Here is a 21,246-nt window from a genome sequence, read left to right as displayed (position 1 = left end):
ACCAAAATAAAAATTATTTTCTGTGTTTGTGAATTGTGTGTGCAGTAGCCGCACGTGCATCAACAAAGTAGTGCCAAGCGTGCGCCTGTGTCATAAGTAAAGGGCCGGCTGGCTTGACCGTTAAAGGGTGCTGTAACCCCCGAAAGTACACTCCAGTCCAAACCAAAAAAAAAATTATTTTCTGTGTTTGTGAATTGTGTGCGCAGTAGCCGCACGTGCATCAACAAAGTAGTGCCAAGCGTGCGCCTGTGTCATAAGTAAAGGGCCGGCTGGCTTGACCGTTAAAGGGTGCTGTAACCCCCCAAAGTACACTCCAGTCCAAACCAAAAAAATATATTTTTTCTGTGTTTGTGAATTGTGTGCACAGTAGCCGCACGTGCATCAACAAAGTAGTGCCAAGCGTGCGCCTGTGTCATAAGTAAAGGGCCGGCTGGCTTGACCATTAAAGGGTGCTGTAACCCCCAAAGTACACTCCAGTCCAAACCAAAAAAAAAATTATTTTCTGTGTTTGTGAATTGTGTGCACTGTGGCTGCACGTGCATCAACAAAGGAGCAGCGCCAAGCATGCGCCTATGTCCCATAAGTAAAGAGCCGGCTGGCTCATTTCTTAAAGGGTGGTGTAACCCACAAAGTGCACTACTCTCCAGCAAAAATAAAAATATATTTTCTGTGTTTGTGTGCGCTTTAGCCGCACGTATATATCAATATAACATAAATGGAGGACCAAACTTTCTCCGATAAAAATAAAATAGGGAAAGATCAAGAACCACTTCCTCCTAGTGCTGTTGCTGCTGCTGGGAGTTGTTCATCATCCCAGAGAGGAAGTAGGAACATCACTACTTTTACTAAACAATTGACCCTCCAACAGTCCCTAGCGATGAGGATGAAGTACGACAGCAGTCATCCTGAAGCAAAACGTATAACTGAGGCCTTGACTGCTATGTTGGTGTTAGACGTGCGTCCGGTATCCGCCATTAGTGCAGTGGGATTTAGACAATTGATGGAGGTAGTGTGTCCCCGGTTCCAAATCCCGTCTAGATTCCACCTGCATCCTCAAAGCAGCAGCGACAAGCGTGCGTCTGTCTGTTAAAGGGTGGTGACACCCTCAAAGTGTGCTACACAAACAATTAAAATATTGTTCTTTTTTTTTCTGCCTTTGTGAAATGTGTGGGCTGTAGCCGCACCTGCATCCTTAAAGCAGCAGCGACAAGCGTGCGTCTGTCTGTTAAAGGGTGGTGTAACTCTCAAAGTGCTAAAAAAATAAAAAACTATTTTTTTAATGTGTTTGTGACTTGTGTGCGAAGTAGCCGCACTTGCATCCTCAAAGCAGCAGCGACAAGTGTGCGTCTGTCTGTTAAAGGGTGGTGACACCCTCAAAGTGTGCTACACAAACAATAAAAATATTCTTTTTTTTTCTGTCTTTGTGAATTGTGTGGGCTGTAGCTGCACTTGCATCCTCAAAGCAGCAGCGACAAGCCTGCGTCTGTCTGTTAAAGGGTGGTGACACCCTCAAAGTGTGCTACACAAACAATAAAAATATTCTTCTTCTTTTTTCTGTCTTTGTGAATTGTGTGGGCTGTAGCCGCACTTGCATCCTCAAAGCAGCAGCGACAAGCGTGCGTCTGTCTGTTAAAGGATTACATCGGTGACAGCATCCAAGTATGCATGTCAGACAGTCCGTACCTGTACTGGCAGGAAAAAGAAGCAATTTGGAGGTCCCTGTACAAACTGGCTCTATTTTACCTGAGTTGCCCCCCCTCCAGTGTGTACTCCGAAAGAGTGTTTAGTGCAGCCGGGAACCTTGTCAGCGAATGGCGTAGGAGGTTGCTTCCACAAAATGTGGAGAAGATGATGTTTATAAAATGAATTATCAACTCTTCCAGGGAGACCAGCCTCCAGAACGTACAGAGGGACCTGTGGTTGTGGATTCCAGCGGGGACGAATTAATACTCTGTGAGGATGAGGATGTACACAACACTGAAGAGGGTGAGGAATCGGTGGATGAGGAGGATGAGGACGACATCTTGCCTCCGTAGAGCCAGTTTGTGCAGGGACAGATTAATTGCCAGCTTGTTTTGTGGGGGCCCAAACGAACCAATCATTTCAGCCACAGTCGTGTGGCAGACCCTGGCGCTGAAATGTTTGGTTTGTTAAAGTGTGCATGTCCTGTTTATACAACATAAGGGTGGGTGGGAGGGCCCAAGGACAATTCCATCTTGCACCTCTTTTTTTTCTTTGCATTATGTATAGTTTGGGGCCTAGTTTTTCAAACTGCCATCCTGTCTGCCACTGCAGTGCCACTCCTAGATGGACCACGTGTTTGTGCCGCCCACTCGTATCTCTTAGCATAGTCATCCAGCTACCTCGATGCAACCTTTTGGACATAAAAACACTATTGTGAGGTGTGAGGTGTTCAGAATAGACTGGAAATGAGTGGAAATTAAGGTTATTGAGGTTAATAATAGCATAGGAGCAGAAAAACCCACAAATTCTGTGATTTTAGCTGTTTTTATGCTTTTTTTCAAAAAAATACAGATCCAAAACACAAAACCCAGAACCCAAAACACGGAAGGGTGGTTTTGGCAAAACCAATCCAGATCCAAAACACGAAGAAAGATCCAGATCCAAAACACGAAAAGTGGCCGGTGCACACCCCTAATATACATATACATATATATACAATATTTTGACTCGCACTCACAGGAACATATGCCTAGATGTTAAACACCTTAATAAATCACGCTATAAGCGGCTCCTTTACCCTGACATTTTCAGTTTTAATCCAAAGCTTTATATTTGTTGTCGGAGCCATTTCTATCGTGATTTATTGATGGAAATAAGTCCTAAGATTGCCGCCTGTCCTGATATATATTGTATATTGACAAAATTAACAACCCTGTGGTTGCTAGTCTCAATGAGGGAGTTTCCCTTCCCCTCCACAGACTACCCCTCAGCAGACTTGCCCCCATTAGGGCTGCTTCCAGAAATTTCCCAAGTGGGGGCCCTGCCTATTTCAGTCCCGGGCCCAACAATTTCTGATGGCAGCCCTGGGGAGAGGTGTGCACTGTAGTAAAGGTTATTTATGTTTTACTGAATCCTAATAATGAATGCATACTTTGCATGCAAAACAATTGGTTATAAACATGGATACAAAGGAGGTTACTGCAGTAGACATGATATCACCGTGTGTAAAAGCCAGAAGGCTCTGTATGCAAATGTCTTGTGTAGCTCAATAAATGTATCCTCAGTGGGATGAAAAGTAAGTTTGTTACACAGAAACTACTAGCTAGTTTTTGACATTCTTACTGCAACAAAGTGCTGCAAAGCTCACACCAATCACGTTATGAGGATTTCTGTCTGTGGAAACAGGAGGGATAATTACTGACCCTGCAAAATAGATTAAACCACCTGTGAATGATTAAAGAAATCCACAAAACATGGCCTGTTGGTGGTACTCGAGTACTGGAGGCGAGAACTACTGCAGTACATGATTAAAATAATGATATGAATTTACCATGAGTATCCTGTAAAGTCTGCATATACTTTGATCAGTCTGGTTCTTGGAGAGTACTTTGTCAAAGCCAGTGATACATTAGGGATGGGGGAGAGGTGCTCGGACTGTTTTAAAAACAGTTCTCAAAGTAGTTTGTCAAATCTATGGCAAAGATCTTAAGGTACCCACACACATAGCGCTATTTTACACGATCTGGCTGATTCCGATGCATTGGAATGACAGATCATGTAAAATATGGCAAAATCGTGAGGAAATAGTGAGTCCCCACTCACGATCACGATGTGATGCGCTTCCCTGCTGGTCGCACATTGCATCTTCAGATCTGCCGTGCAGTGGGGCAGATCTGACAATCTAGGACCCGATGCACTGTGAAAGTCTGACTGCAGGAGAGATCGTTTGAAGATTGGACACCAAATCCTGTTCAAATCGTGTGGAGATCGTGTGCTGAGCTGCCGGGGAGAGTTTCAAGGGAAATCGTACACATCGGCTGATCGTGGGCAGATCGGTATGTGTGTGGGCACCTTAAGATTGCAGGATGTTCTTCAACTTTTCTCAAGATGTACTGTATATCAATTTAATAACAAACAAACCTTGAGTTACTATTGAAACCCCATTGAAATTACTATGAAAAGATATATCTGTTTTAAATTACTAGCCAAATGGGTTAGTTATGGAATATTTTACCATTCTGGACACTGTGGTTGAGATGTTAATAATTTAATGCAAGTGTATTCCATATTGAGCGTAAACTAAGGGATAAAAAAAATAAATGTACTAAAGAGTTCTGAATCTTTATTACATAGGTTCTCAAACTCGATTCCCAGAACCCCAAACAGTTGTTGTTTTCTAGGTCTCCTCAAATAATTGCATGTGAAATAGCTTCACCTGTGAGTCTTTTAAAATGTGTAAGTGAGTAATGAATCGCGCTACTATATAAATTTTTATTGCTTGTTTCATGAGTAATGAATACACCTGTGCTCCTGCTAGGTGACCTGGAAAACGTGAACTGTTTGGGGTCCTCAAGACTGAGGGGCCTATGTATCAAAGCTTGATGAGAGATAAAATTATCAGAGAAAAAGTATTAACCAATCGGCTCCTAACTATCATTTTTCCAGCACAGCCTATAAAATGTAAGTTAGAAGCTGATTTGCTGGTGATTTATGTCACACAATTTTATCTCTCATCAAACTTTGCTACATAGGCTCCTAAGTTTGAGAACCACCACTCTATTGGTATGACAAAAATTTTATCACTACTAGTGAGCTAAATAGAGATTCCAAACTGGTTGGAAATCTGATTGAATTTCACTGGTTCAATGAAAATAAATAGTTTGACCTTGATTCAAAATTGTAGTTAGACATTTAAAACTCAGTTTGTGTTTGACATTCACACTTGCTGATTGCATTTGATGATCACTAATCATATTTGGGGTTTGCCAGTCCTGGAACTCATTAAATTATTGTCTTTATATTTAAAAACTATATAAGATTTTTAAATAATAAAAAGTATTTACAGTTTTTTCCATTTGACCTGCTCACACTACTCTGTACAATGTTTGCCAGTCTTGTTTGATGTTCGGGTACAAGAATCCCTACATCATACCTTCATAAAAAGCCACAGAGCTTGAAACACATTGGTGGATGCAGGGATTTTATTATACAACTTTGTGGAAAAGAGGTGAAATTCTGGAGGAATGTCCCTGTGTGTACAGGCTAAAGTCTGAACCTTTTAACTGCCTCCGGTGATATTTATTGTTTCCATCTACCTCTAGGACTCACCTTGCTATTTTATATGTCTATTTTTGTACCTAGTAAATGTTTATTACAGCCTCTTTTGAAATACCACCTTTGAGAACTTTTTTCTATTTTTTGACCTCTGGCTACTGTTCAGTCAATTAACAAGGTGAAAGCAAGATTGACCCAGAGGATTGGCAGCCATACACAAAGAAACCTTGCTGTGAATTATACAGCTGTACCGATTGTGAGTAATGGTACGCCCTATCTAGGTGTTTTGGGTGTTAGAAGACATATTCATTTTCTTGTTGTGTTGCTAACAATACCTTTACATGTTGGAAATTACCTGCTTGATTGTGAGTAGATTTCGCTCCCATTTGTTGAAACATATATGTTTAAGAAGGTGATAGAATTTTCCTTACCTTGTATACACATTAAGGGGCCTATGTATCAAAGCTGGGAGAGAGATAAAATTGTAACAAATAAATTAGCAACCAATCGGCTCCTAACTGTAATTTTTTAAACACAGCCTGCAAAATGTAAGTTGGAAGCTGATTGGTTAGTACTTTCTCCCTCACAATTTTATCTCTCTCCCAGCTTTGATATATATATGAATTTACCCTCCCAATAGTGAGGGTACATTCTTTTTAAGGGTGACGAATAAACCTTCTATTTACTCCTTCTGCTGTATAAAACATCTCCTATCTCTCCGGGTGGATATTACACATGAGTTTTGTGAGACAAGCTACACTATGAATGTCTTGTTATGTTTTGTCCCTATATAAACAGTACTGTGCAAATGTTTTGGGCAGGTGTGGAAAGGGATGCAATCGGGAAACCGGCTGATGTGATCCCGACAGCCAGTTTCCCGACTGCTTTATCCCGGCATGGGTGAAATGACAGGCGTCTATATCTAGACGCCTGTCATTTTCCCGACATCGGGAGACAGGCGTCCGGCATCCTGATCAAAGGGATGCCGGGCGTCGTGAGCGGTCAGCCGCCGGGGGGGGGGAGGGTTAGGTTTAGCACACCCGGGGGGCTTAGGGTTAGGCACCCCCCGGGAGGGTTAGGCTAGGGGGAGAGAGGGTTAGGGTTAGGCACCCCCGAGGGGGTCTTAGGGTTAGGCACCCCCTGAGGGGACTTAGGGTTAGGCACCCCCCCGGGGGACAGATTTAGGCAGCGGGGAAGGGGGGGGGTAAGGGTTAGGCACTTACAGGGGGGACTAGGGTTAGGCACTTGGGTGGAGGGTAGGGTTAGGCACCCCTAAGGAGGGTTAGGTTAGTTATTACTTACCTGACAAAGATCGGGATTTCCAGCGCTGTTGGGCTGCTGCTGCCTGGATCTGTTCATCTGTCAGGCTGCCGCTGCCGGGAATCGAACCGCTGTGATGAAAGACTGCTGCTTCTGACTAAGCAGCGTCTCACTCGGAAACAGTGTCCGCTGAAGATAGTCTGGCAAGGGGCTAATTGCAAGGGATCACATGGAATCAGCGTATTGCCGTACCTGGATGCTGCGTGTGAGAGCCGCCTCCGGAGACGGCCTCTCAGTCAGCTCCGTATAGTGGAATAGTAACGCTCAATGAGTCCTGTTCTTGGAAATGTGAATGGGAACATCTAACGCGTTTCTCAGCTCAGCTGGCCATTTCCGAGCGGTCTTTCATCACAGCCGCTCCACTTTCAGAGCTACACTGTCGCTACTATTTGGAGCCGCCCTGCTTGTCCACCTACACCACTCTTTCCCGGCCGGGATTCACAAGTGGACATACCCTTTGGGATTACTCTGCCACTGGGCACCAAGGCTACCTCGTAGATTCAACCGGTAAGCCAGCACCATTGACTATATTTTTGTGCCTAAGTTGTGACATTTACATTTTTCATACAATCGTCAAGACTCTTTGAGGATCGATATATCATTCAGTATATTTAATATTTTTCATTTTCTATTTTTCATTTTATGGTCATTCATATTTTTCCTTTTAAGACCTAATAAGACTCTATACAAAAACATTTTTCTCTACAACTCAGAGACTATTCTGATTTAGATCATTCTCTTCATCATCCTTTTTATCTTTATTTATGTGATGATTTACTTGCCGATTTACAAGATACATCTTCCTACAATTGCATGTATATTGTTTTTTAATAATTATTGATTTATGCTGTCTAGTTAATAAATGTGTATATATTTACAGTGATATTTCTACACTTTATGTGCCGCAGCTCCACATCTTTTAGCGCTCCCACACTTCCTTAAACAGTCTTTGTTAGTGTTTTGGGGGGTTTGCCTTCCCACAGTGGTGAGCTTCATTTAGATTTGCAATTCAGTTATTTCTGGAGCGCCTGATTTTGTGTGTATCTTGGAGAACTAACCACAGATCTTCTGTGGATGTAGCCTTTCTCAGATCCTTCTGTCTCTTCATGTAATCCCAGACAGACTTGATAATGTTGAGATCAGACTATTCTTATTGACTCCTTCCTGTCCCTGCCCAAGACCCCACCCCCTTATAAGAGTCTCCGCCCCTTCTCCAGTCAATTCTGCCTCTTTAATGCTTTTTCTGTGCCCTGGATCTCCACATGCAGGAACCAGACAGATCTTCCCTCTGGACAGGGAAGTACCATTGGTGGTGTGAAAATGATTTATTGTTACCTAGAGGGAGTGGTATACAGTGCCTTGCAAAAGTATTTACCCCCTTTATCTTTTTACATTTTTTGTTACATTACAACCTGTAATTTATTTATTTTCTTAATCTGAATTTTATGTGATGGGTCTGCACAAAATAGTCTAATTTGGTGAAGTGAAATTAGAAAAATATATATAAATAATCTTTATAAATAAAATTCTGAAAATTGGCATGTGTATATGTAATCACCCCCTTTGCTATGAAGCCCCTCAAAAGTTCTGGTGCAACCAATTACCTTCAGAAGTCACATAATTAGTGAAATGAAGTCCACCTGTGTGAAATCTAAGTGTCACATGATCTGTCAGTATATACACACCTTTTCTGAAAGGACCCAGAGGCTGCAACACCACTAAGCAAGAGGCATCACACCATGAAGACCAAGGAGCTCTCCAAACAAGTCAGGGACAATGTTGTTGAGAAGTACAATTCTGGGTTGGGTTATAAAAAAATATCCAAATCTTTGATGATCCCCTGGAGCACCATCAAATCCATCATCATCAAATGGAAAGAACATGGTATCATAATAAACCTGCCAAGAGAGAGCCGCCCACCAAAACTCACAGACTGGGCAAGGAGGGCATTAATCAGAGAGGCAGCACAGAGAAAAACGTAACCCTGAAGGAGCTGCAGAGGTCCACACAAGAGACTTGTGTATCTGTGCATGTGACCACAATAGGCCGTACACTCCATAGAGCTGGGCTTTATGGAAGAGTGGCCAGAAAAAAGCCATTACTTAGTGATAAAAATAAGAAGACATGATTTGAGTTTGCCAAAAGGCATGTGGGCAACTCCTCAAATGTATGGAGGAAGGTGCTCTGGTCAGATGAGACTGAAATTTTACTTTTCAGCCACCAAGGAAAACGATATGTCTGGCGCAAACCCAACACATCCCATCACCCCAAGAACACCATCCCCACACAGTGAAAAAGGGTGGTGGCAGCATCATGCTGTGGGGATGTTTTCAGCAGCAGGGACTGGGAAACTGATTTGAGTTGGGGGAAAGATGGAGGTGCTAAAAACAGGGATATTCTTGAGCAAAACCTGGTTCAGTCTGCCTGTGATTTGAGATTGGGACGGAGGTTCACCTTCCAGCAGGACAATGACCCGAAGCATACTGGTAAAGCAACACTCGAGTGGTTTAAGGGGAAACATTTAAATGTGTTGGAATAGCCTAGTCAAAGCCCAGATCTCAATCCAATTAAGAATCTGTGGTCAGACTTGAAGATTGCTGTTCACAAGCGGAAACAATCCATGAAGGAGCTGGAGCAGTTTTGCCTTGAGGAATGGGCAAAAATCCCAGCGGCAAGATGTGGCAAGCTCATAAAGACTTATCCAAAGCGACTTGCAGCTGTAATTTCCACAAAAAGTGGCTCGACAAAGTACTGACTTTAAGGGGGTGAATAGTTATGCATGCTGAAGTTTTCTGTTATGTTGTCCTAAATGTAACACAACGTCACAGTAGTAGGTATGTTCTGTGAATGAAATGATGCACACCTTCAAACAAACCATTTTAATTCCAGGTTGTGAGGCAACAAAACATGAAAAATGCAAAGGGGAGTGAATCCTTTTGCAAGGCACTGTACTTATGCAATGGGGAGGGAGGGGTGTATTTGCTTTTTTTCTTGGGGGGCAGGTGTTTTAATACTGTCTGTGCTGGGGGTGGTGTATTAATGCACGTGGGGGTATTATTATTTTGTGTGTGTTGAAGAGTATTATTGTGTGTGTGTTGGGGGTATCATTGTGTGTATGTGTATTATTGTGTGTGGGGGTATTGTGCGTGTGTATGAGGGATTTATTCATATTATCTGTTATATGTGGTTCACTGATGGTCTCTGCATTATCAGCCATTCACTGCGACTCTCTCTATTACATGGTGGTCACCGCAACTCTCTGCATTATTTGGTGGTCACTGTGATCCTCTCTGTATTATATGGTGGTCACTGCAATGCTCTCTGCATTAAGTGGTGGTCAATGTGATGCGCTCTGTATTATATGTTGGTCACTGTGACTCTCTCTGCATTATATGGTGGTCAAGACAACTCTCCTTGTATTATTTGGTGGTCACTACAATGCTCTCTGTATTATGTAGTGGTCACTGCAACACTGCATTATTTGGTGGTCACTGAAATGCTTTCTATATTACATGATGGTCATTCTGATTCTCTCTCTGCATTATTTGGTGGTCACTGCAATGCTGTCTGCATTATATTGTGGTCACTGCAATGTTCTCTGCATTAAATGGTGGTCATTGTGATGTTCCCTGCATGATATGGTTGTCACTGCAATGTTCTCTGTATTATATGGCAGTCACAGTGATGCTCTCTGTATTATATTGCGCTGACTGCTATGTTCTCTGTATTATATGGCTGTCACTGTGATGTTCTCTGTATTATACGTATGATGGAGCAACATTAAGCAATTTAGGGGGAGCCAAAATTAAATTATATCTTGGCCTCCCAACCTAAAAATTTTGTGGTGCCCCTACACTCACATGTGATTTTATGAGCAAATATCATTATGTCAAATAAATGCTATTTGTGCCTTTATAAGAGATTTATTGAGTAAAGTTGACTTAGATGCTTAAGATCATTCTTAACATCCGACCTGCGTTATCTTAAGCTGGGTACATGTTGGCACATGTATATGCACTTTGATCGACCATGCCCACTCCCTAAGGGCATTTTAAGAGCAGCCTTCGTTTGGGCCCCCTCCTCTCTGTCAGCAAATTGAGTGCTGTAGATTCTGGCCAAATCGGGAGGGTAGGCAAGTATGACATACATACAGATGTGCCCAGTTACATTGCGGCTGATCGCACCACAAACATGTGCACGCATCGCGCCATGCGATTCCCTGCACCTGCATAAGCTACGGCGAGCACTGCAATCGCACCATGCATTCCCATGGAGGCACGGTCGTGGACACAGTGTGCATATCCACTTGCGGGCGCACGTCTAGCGTTATGCATGCCATGATTCACTGCACCAGTGGCAACAATATAGCTGTGCATATCTGTACATACATACACACTAAAACAGTACACATACATAACATACTTACACTTAATGCAGCAGCTGCTGCTGCAAGTACAGGACATGTTGCTAATGGGGGCGGGCACATCGATTCATTAGACGTAATGCCGTGATTTGTGGGGATATGGGGTGGGGCGTACTGTATTGGCTCCGCCCCCATTGCAGCCAGAGTAGGGGAGAATAGGTGTGCGGGCCGGAGCTAGCTGGATCTGGATGGGACAGCTGGGGCTGTGTGGTGGACCCGGTGACCCTCCTCCTCTCCCCTGCTATGCATAGTCACTCTGAGTTTGTGACAGTGCACTGTCCAGACAACAGCGCAGCGCTGCAGTGGGACACTCTGGGAGTGTAGGCAGCACCGTGTGACATCATGCGGTACTCGCACAGTGCTCCTCTGGGAGTGTTTTGACCGGCTGGATTTTTTTATGCCTAGGTTGCCAAGTATGAAATCCGTTCCTGCAACCAACCTCCCCTTTGCCCGCAGGACACTGGCCAGCAGGTGGTACAGTGGTACAATGTCCGAAAAAGTGGGACAATTGAGAGGTGTGCAAAATATATTATTAATAAAAAATTCCTTTATTGAAAAATGGTGGTAATGAAGAAACATCCCACAAACTGAGTGCAGCCCAAGTTTTCAGTTTTATTTATATCTATCTATCTATATATACATACGACAGGCTTAATCCACGGCACTCAACCATCTGGGGTGCCCTTGGTATGTGACCACACCATCTACATAAAAAATATCATACAAACTCGGCACTCACATGCTTTTCAAACTGCAACTCCTTTGAACATAGGGAATGTTGCTTCCAAAATATTGCAATAATTTGTTAAGCTGACCTCCAATTCATGGTCATTCCCATCTGGCCAGTCCCTACACTGATTCTCAGATAAATGATCTTGATCTGCCACCTTTGGCTCAAGCTTGCATACAGTTTCATGTTTAAAATATAATGTGTTCAATGTCTATGACTACATTGTATGTTTCAGTTGGTGACAACTTTGCCAGGATATATGATCAGACAGCCCATTACAGTCTGATATATAATCAGGGCCGGATTAAGGCTTGTGGGGGCCCCAGGGCAACTAAGTTGTGGGGGCCCCCTTCAAGCCACACAGAACCGAGCCCAGCCCAGCCCAGCCGTGCCCCCAGTAGCAGTCTGCCCCAGCCATGCCCCCAGTAGCAGTCTGCCCCAGCCATGCCCCCAGTAGCAGTCCCCCCTAAACAGTAGTCCCCCCAGGAGTACCCCTAGTAGTAATCCCCCAGTAGTGGTCCCACCAGTGTGCAGTGTCCCTAGTAGTAACCCCCATCTATGCAGTGTCCCCCAATAGTGGTCCCACCATTGTGCAGTGCTCTCAGTAGTACCCCCAGCAGTGCCCCTAGTAGTCACCCTAGTAGTACCCCCATCAGTGCCCCTAGTAGTAGTAGCAGTCATCCGTGTCCCCCTCCACCGGCCAGACACACACACACACACACGAAAAACCAAAGCCTCCACTTACCTTAATCCCCGCTCTGTCATCTGCTCCTCCGTCCGGTGTCCTCCCGGGCCGGCTCACTCTGCATGATGGGAGAGACATCATGACATCTCTCCCAGCAGCCACTGCTGGAGCAGGAAGACAGAGGCTCCAGCAGTGGGCGCAGCAGCCGATGAGTCTGACTCTCATCGGCTAAGAAAAACAAACACACAGCTACGGGCGCCAGCGGCTGTGTGTTTGTGCTGTGTAGTGCGGACGGCACTTATGTGCCATCCACACTACCGCCCTGCCCCAAGCTGATGTAGCAGCACTGACTGTGCTGCTGCATGCAGTATAATAGCCGCAGCTGCAGACTGCCCTCCTCCCGGGAACAGGTGCTGCTGGCACCTGTTCTCGGTAGGGTCACATCAACCCTGCGTGGGGGCCGGGCCGGATTAAGGGGGGGCGACAGGGGCGGTCATCCCTGGGCCCCCACACACAGAGGGACCCCACACAGGGTCAATGTGACTCTGCCGAGAACAGGTGCCGGCGGCACCTGTTCCCGGGAGGAGGGCGCTCTGCAGCAGCATGCAGCAGCACAGTCAGTGCTGCTGCTTCAGCTTGGGGCAGGGTGGTAGTGCGGACGGCACATAAGTGCCGTCCGCACTACACAGCACAAACACACAGCCGCCGGCGCCGGCAGCTGTGTTTGTTTTAGCAGCCGATGAGAGTCTGTCTGTCTTTAGCAGCCGATGAGAGTGCGCTGCGGCCCACTGCTGGAGCCTCCGTCTTCCAGCTCCCGCAGTGGCTGATGGGAGAGATGTCGACGTCTCTCCCATCATGCAGAGCGGGCCGGCACGGGAGGACGCTGGACAGACGAGCAGATGCAGGAGCGGGGATTAAGGTAAGTGGAGATTTTTTTTTTTCCTGCGTGTGTCTGTGTGTGTCTGGCCAGGAGGGGGGATTACTATTCCTAAAGGCACTGCTGGGGGGGGGATTACTATTCCTAAAGAATTTGCTGGGGGGGGATTACTATTCCTAAAGGATTTGCGGGGGGAGATTACTATTCCTAAAGGCACTGCTGGGGGGGGATTACTACTCCTAAGGGCACTGCTGGGGGGGGATTACTATTCCTAAAGGCACTGCTGGGGGGGGGATTACTATTCCTAAAGGCACTGCTGGGGGGGGGGATTACTATTCCTTAGGGCACTGCTGGGGGGGGATTACTACTCCTAAGGGCACTGCTGGGGGGGATTACTATTCCTAAAGGCACTGCTGGGAGGGGGGATTACTATTCCTAAAGGCACTGCTGGGGGGGAGGATTACTATTCCTAAAGGCACTGCTGGGGGGGATTACTATTCCTAAGGGCACTGCTGGGGGGGGGATTACCATTCCTAAGGGCACTGCTGGGGGGGAGGGGACAGACTATTAATAAGGGCACTGCTGGGACCACTACTGGGGGACACTCTATAGAGGGGGGGGGCACTGCTAGGGGCACTGCTGGGGATAACAATGGGGACACTGCACACTGCTGGGACCACTACTGGGGGACAGAGCATAGAGGGGGGATCACTACTAGGGGTACTCCTGGGGGGACTGCTACTGGGGGCACGGCTGGGCTGGGTTCAGCTCTGTGTGGCTTGAAGGGGGCCCCCGCAACTTAGTTGCCCTGGGGCCCCCACAAGCCTTAATCCAGCCCTGGTGGGGGCCCCACTGTGTGTGGTGGCCCAGGGACGACCACCCCTGCCCCCCCCCCTTAATCCATAACTAACGAAAGCAAGATGCGAATCCTTCACAGATAGACACGGATGTCTGCAAATAAACAGGGATTTAGTATGATACCAAACATGACATCACCACTTTGGGGTCATCAGTATTATTGGTGATGTACATGCAACACTTGACACCAAATTGGGTGGCCAAAGTCACACAATATCCACCAGTAACAGCTGTCGGGTAGTTTAACACTAGGCCATGTTGTACCAATTCCTTTTTATAAGCCTGTATATTTGAAAGTGTCATCATACATCTCGGTGATGTTGTCTATTAATTTAGCCAGGTCTTGGATGTACCTAAAATGTAAAGTTCCCCGAGTGATCCTGGTGGGATCTAATGCTACCAAAATTTGGAAGCCGGTTGTTTCACTAATCAACTGTGTGGCTATATGTTCTTCACCAGGGATCATATTTCTTTTGTCACTATGTTCATACTGCATGTGTATGTATGGAGGTGGAGTGGTTTTATGGATACCAATCATTTCATCATCTGTAAGGGTCATTACCTCTGGGACCAATTTACCTATGAAACATAAACTCTTGGAGCTCAGAGATAACCAAGAATACGCCCTTCTTCCACATACATAGTATACATTATCTGGGAGGACATAAGGTATATTATGATCCTGCACCATGTCACACAAAGTTTTAACAAAACTACCTATGCCTATTGTCCTCATTTGTTCAAGACACATTTCAGCCTGAATAATATTTTGACAATAACCCATAGGAACTTTTCCAATAGATACCACATTCAGTTTGTTCCCACGTCCTCGCCTCTGGGGTTCGTAACTACTGGTGTGGCGAGCCATTGTGTGATCCAATAAGTCTGCTTCCCAATTCTCCAGTCTTTCTATGTATGAAATGTTCAGACACCGCAAAGAACGATCTATGGAGTATTGGCGCAGCTTTAAACTAGGGGACCTGGTAATGTTATACTTCCTGTCTATGGACCTCCCTCCCCGTAATTCAAGGAACTCAGAGAAATTTAATGGGAATGGTACTAATCCTACATTATGTTGTCCCTGAGGCACATGAGTGCACACCCAACATTCAGTCTGGTTTAAGACCTTACCCACTAAGGAATGGTAGTACTCTAAAGGATGCCCGCCCAAATGCAGATTACTCTTGGACTGAAATTGTTGGATACATTTCTCATCAACTAGGGATCCACAGTACTCACAAATACAATATTCCTCAGACAATAACCCCTCACATTGTCTCTGAGTTCCATGGCTAAGAGATCTCTTAACAATTCCTAAACTGAGTTTGACCATAGGTTGCCCTGATTGTTTTATCGCTCTCTCCTCCGACTCCACTCCATCGACATCACTATCGGCCTCCCTCTCCGTTATCTGTCCTCTGTCACAGAAATAGGAAATCCCGAAACAAATAAGGATGAGAAGAACCCTGGAATAAAATAAAGACACAAAAACAGATCGCCACTCCATTGCTGGAATAGTAATCTGCACACGTCTCTGGTTCAGGTGTTTCCCTGCAGTCTTTAGTTCCCCCGGAACAGGCTCGCAATCGACAGGTCCACGTTGTCTGTCTTGACTTCGCCCTGTACCTCCTTCGGGTGGTTGATCCCTCTGCAATGAGTGGAATGGACCCAGATATCTCTTTCCGCTACCCCCAAAGATGTGGCACTAGTCACCAACCCCTGGCAAGGGCCTTCCCAATGATCTGTTAAATAACATTTTCAATGAGAATCTCCAAAGAAAGAAAATATCCCTAATCTGGGAAATTCTAAAATTTCCAACCTTCAAATACCCATGTAACACCCCCCCTTTTCTCCTGACAATCTGTGTATTAATTGTTGAGGAGAATCAGAGAAGTCTTGGGCGCTTTGATCTACTTTAATCCGCATTCCAATGTTCTGAGAAAATAGAAAGAAATGTTAGTATACATAATACAGGCATGTCAATATGTAACTAATTCGTATCTATTCTAAACATACAAAACTGTTAATAGATATACCCAATTCATTTAGTAATAACAGAAAATCATCCTATGGAACCTGTTTCAATAGAAGACCATTTTAAAAGAACCTTGTATGTAATTTTTCATTTAAAACCCTTAGTAATTCCAGGCATTATCACCTCTGCTGGGAAATGGATGTGTATTTCCCTTACCTACTACTCCTCCTAGGATCTGTGAGTGTCCCTATTGTCCACAAGAGGTAAAACAGCAAAATGACAACAGGTGTTTTTGAGAAAAATTTACATTCTGCTGAGTAATTGTCACTGCAACAATTTCAAACAGTATACTCATATGCATATTTTTATGATCTATGTCAATCCCCCTGTTCTGGTGAATGAAACCTCCACCATTGGGTTATCCATAATACCTACATCACAATTTAACTAGATTTTACATGGATTTATAAACACAAAAAAATATATCATGTTTGTGCCTGTAACTAACAATGACTTGGGATCTCTAAAAGCTATTTCTTATGAACACTTGGTCAGGGGTTGCGATACTTACTTTCTACCACTAGGGGGATTTTGAATCCGTTACTCAAGGACACATATTTATACTATATTTATTATAGTTTACCTGTATACAATGCCATATGGATGTCCTTATTTCTGCTTTTCATATGATATCCCTACTTCTAAGGAATATCCCATGTCCAACATTCTGAGTGTTACGCATATCACATTGTTCTTAATATCTATAATGTAACGTATATCGCTGTCTAAGAAAATCATATTTCCTGCAGTCATATATACTTACCACATGACTGGTCTACCTTTATTACAGAATTCACCGACTTACGATTCAGTCTTTTCCAACCATTCTGCTTACTAATACATATATAATGATTATTACAGGACTCATTGCAAACCTGCTATATGATCCAATTTAATCACACCCTGCTTAGCACTACATCACCTGATTCTAAGCTTCACACCGTTATTACATATATATCAGTCACAAGAATTGAATTACTTAACCCAAAGTAAATCTATAAACTGCTGTATTGCAAGGATTTTTCAAATGTACATACAAACTCCACACAGAAAATTCTCATTTACAGCACATACAAACTGCACACAGGTAAGTACATACAAACTCTACACAGGAAACCAAGATCATGTTACAGCACAAATACCTCAAAAATTCTGTATTGCAGCCATGTGTGGGTTCAGTACACAGATCCCTGTTTTCTGAGATTGTGTGAAACCCCACTCTTTGTGCACAACCAGACATTTGAGAACAATGGAGAGTAATAAATGCAAATCATGATTCATATTTGTGCTGAAGTCTAGCTCCTATATAAATCATGATTATTCATAACAAACATCATAAAATTTGCCAATTGTAATGTTTGTGACATTCTCAGAACACAACACATTGGAAAACACCTGCAATAGGAAAAATACTTTTACCATCACTAAATGAATTTCTAATGTTACATTCATTTGCTTCAAATATATATAAATATTTAAAAGAAAAAATTCTTATTCATTTTTGGTTTTGTTGCGATTAATTATGAATTCTCTCATGTGCCAGTGGGTATTATGTGACCTTAATGCACACATTTCACTGCAGATATGCTGCAGGGTGAAATGGAGTGATATATCATGGTTGTATGTGTGTGAAGTGTACACGCGTGTGTGTATGGGGGGATATATGATATACTTGTCAAAGACTAATTTACATAATTCCATATTTACATATGTTTTATGCTGTATAATGAAGCAGTTCAGGAGATTCAATAGGGCATTTGTACGTCCATTTTGTTTCTCGGTCCAAACTCACATTTAAATGGAAATTAGTGTGTGTCTTTAAGGCTGCTCCCAAGGAAGACTGTTTATCTAACACAGTGAACAAGAGCTTGCCCATATATGTATACTTGTGTTGAAGACAACACTCAGACTAAATATGGGGATGCAGCAAGCAATGAGTATCTCTTAAAATAATTCAGTTTCGATTCTGATTGCCTAGGAGGAGCTAGCTAGAACAAGTTTTGTCTATCTAATAATGTTAGTGGGTGTATAAGGAAGGCGTATTACCTGAATATTGTAATAGGGTATAAGTACTGTGTGACAATGTCAGTGGGTGTTGATTGCTGCATTAACCCTGGGGAATACATTATTTCTCCCAGTTAAGGGCTTGATCTATTTATTTAATTAATTAATAAAATAACAAATGTTTAAGTATACTGGATTGGAGTCTATATTACTTATTATGGAACAACACCTGGTTAATGGTCATTTAAACATACTGTATGTATATTTTAAGGGAATATTCACCTGCACTTCCGGCCAGACTACTGGTCTAGAGATAGATTGTGGAGAGCAATCTATCAGAGAAAATAATTATTTGTGCATGTGTGTGTTGGGAGATTTGTGTTGTTTTGAATGGGATGGTGGGGCCTCATGGCAATGCAGCCATGACATTATAAAGAGATCTATTTTACCAAGTGTGACTTGATCAAAGTGAACCTCTTGCAACAACAAATTAATCTATTGTCTAACCCTCCAGGTAGACCAAAGAAAAGCCTGTTCTTATTAACATATCCCAATCTCAATATTTACTGTAAACAAGGACACATGATCTTTCCACAATGCACAATGACTAAGGCTTGCACACACTTAAAATTACTTAAATATCTAAAATGTTAACAATTACCCCTTTATGGCCATGATAAATTATTTTGATCTACAACACATTTGAACTAACATAACCATTACTTTTTACACTCATCTCATCAATTTCAGCTGCTGCCCCTGCTGGGGGGACCACTCCCCTTCCATACCTGCATGGTACTTCTTGCATGTTAATAGCACAGGCAATGGCTGAATTTACAGTGGGTTCATTATCTTCTTCAGGAACATTACCTTAAAAATGCCTTAAAACAGGATATAAGTTACTTGTTACATTTTTTTTTTGGTATCGGCTGTACTATTACCTCCAACTGCATAGGGCAGTCGGAGGTGTGCATGCGCCATCTTCCTTATGCGCGATAACGCTACCTTGCAGCATGGGTACGCTACCTGGCAGCGTGCTGCTTTGCGGCATGAGTATGCTGTTTTGCAGCATGCTAATTTGCGGTGTGAACACGCTACTTTGCAGTGTGTGCATGCTGCCTAGCGGTGTAAGTACGATGCTTTGCGATGCACATACACCACCGTGCTACGTGTTCCCCTTGTGCTACCATAACTTTAAACAATCATTATACTTTAGTCAAACTTTGAAGAAAAGAGTAAACATATGTTAACTCTAACTGTATTTAGTACCTCCGAATCGAAACTTGTAACTTTAGGAAAGGGTTTCATACATCCTTTGGTCATCTTGACCCATATGTCGCAGTACGCAGTAGCGTACGCACCATACTTCACATTCATTATATACCTTGCTGACCCGGTCAGCCCATTCATAAGCAGCATCTCCTCGACCATCCCTAGCGACTGCTTAGCACCCATCAGGGACAATGCTTTGCTACTTTCAGTAGAGATTTTGACCGGTGGATGAATTCACAAGCTGCGTCCACTCACTTCCTCCCACTGTGCACAACCGACCGCTAAGCGTGTTTTGCCAGTTTTACACAATGAGGAGCAGAAAATAGCCTATGCAATTTTTCTACCTTCCAGATGAATTAAACCAAGCTTCGCCTGCTGCTTCCTACTTTGAGTTACTCTCCACTGGTAGCATCTAAGTATTCCAATAACACTTAGCCTTGCCAGTGATTTCCTCCCACGACCCCCAAGTCACAATCATGGTTTACACCACCATGCGGTCTGATCACATTGCCCATAGACACTAAAACTTATCAATGGACTTTGCGATTACTATTGGGGGATTGGCCGAGAAAACACCCTCCATTTTCTCACCCAGTTATACCTGCTATGTATACTGCTTCAGTTTGCCCTATCCGCCTCTTGGACACCTTAGCCGGCCCTGTCTATTACCAACAGTTCAAAATGCAAAAACCTCTCCGTTTTTCTTTTTCCTTTTTTTCACATCACAAGCATACGGTCACATTCATATACCTTTGTTTTCTGCTCAGAAAAATTATTTCCCTAGTGGCAATACCTATTCAGAGGATTTTAACAAGTGATACAAGACTATCTATTACGACTGTTCAAACATGTGGCAGTAATACAGAGAAGTCGCATACGCTATTTGCAAATCGCCTATTGCAGCACAAAAAGTGACAATAAAAAGAAACTGACTTTTCTCTCTTGTCCCTGGATTCTAATCAGCGCTCCTTAGATCACCCAAAAACAGATATTCGGTTTCACAACACAGAGTACAAAACAGGTTTTAAACAGATTGCATTCTTACCCGTATGTGACGCGTCCACCCTTTGTTGAGGAGTCGAAATCCGGCTGCTCTGAGTAATTTCCTGTAGCATGAGCTCAAGGCCGAGTCCCCATCTATTGATTCCTAATAGTCGCTATTTAGCGCTGCAAGTTGCTTAAAAAAGGATTGCTTTCCAGTCCAATCTTGTGGTTCCAAAGCACAAAAAGTTATTTATGTAAAAAGGGAAAGATTTAACAATTAGAATAAAAAGCAATTAAAATAGTACAGGCCGATACATACGCATGCGCTACTGGTCCCAGTATGCAGTCCTTTAATCCTGAATCCTGCGGTCACCCAAAATGGAGAATGACTGAACTCTGAGACCAGTACACAGCATATATACAGTACAGGTTACAAGGATAACAAAGGGACAAGTTGGCATGTCTTCATTGGTTCTTGCATCTGGTCAATCTGGTCATTGGTCAGTTCATATGGTGTCATCAGAGGAATGGCTCAGTATTCCAACAGCTTCTTTGTGTAGCTTCCCGCCGAACTAGTTAAAACTGGCTACAGACACTGCATACAAGTAATCGCTTTCTAACCAATAACTCCCTATAATTCATAACTAGTGAACGCAAGATGCGAATCCTTCGCCGATAGAAACAGATGTCTGCAAATAAACAGGGATTTAGTATACCAAACATGACATGTCCACTGTATTCTGAACCTTAGATCTCTTCTAAGTACATATTACATTATAATTATTAGCTAACAAATACCTTTAATAACTCTGGTTATTAA

At 43.4% G+C, this 21,246-nt stretch overlaps 1 protein-coding gene across 1 annotated transcript; it reads right to left on the bottom strand.

Moving 5' to 3' along the window:
* Positions 1–14,204: 14,204 nt before the first annotated feature.
* On the bottom strand, positions 14,205–20,557 carry LOC148540346 (uncharacterized). Its single transcript, XM_088443023.1, has 4 exons — positions 20,488–20,557; positions 18,959–19,040; positions 14,588–15,597; positions 14,205–14,224 (listed from the first exon to the last, which is right to left on the bottom strand). The coding sequence occupies exons 1-4, from the start codon at positions 20,555–20,557 to the stop codon at positions 14,205–14,207; spliced, it is 1,182 nt and encodes a 393-aa protein (XP_088299149.1).
* Between the last annotated feature and the right edge of the window lie 689 nt (positions 20,558–21,246).

This window comes from Taudactylus pleione, unplaced genomic scaffold (assembly GCF_031769625.1).
Source record: "Taudactylus pleione unplaced genomic scaffold, aTauple2 ptg000019l, whole genome shotgun sequence".
NCBI lineage: Eukaryota > Metazoa > Chordata > Amphibia > Anura > Myobatrachidae > Taudactylus > Taudactylus pleione.
Note: the sequence above shows the minus strand (reverse complement) of the source record. Positions and strands in the feature narration are given on the sequence as shown.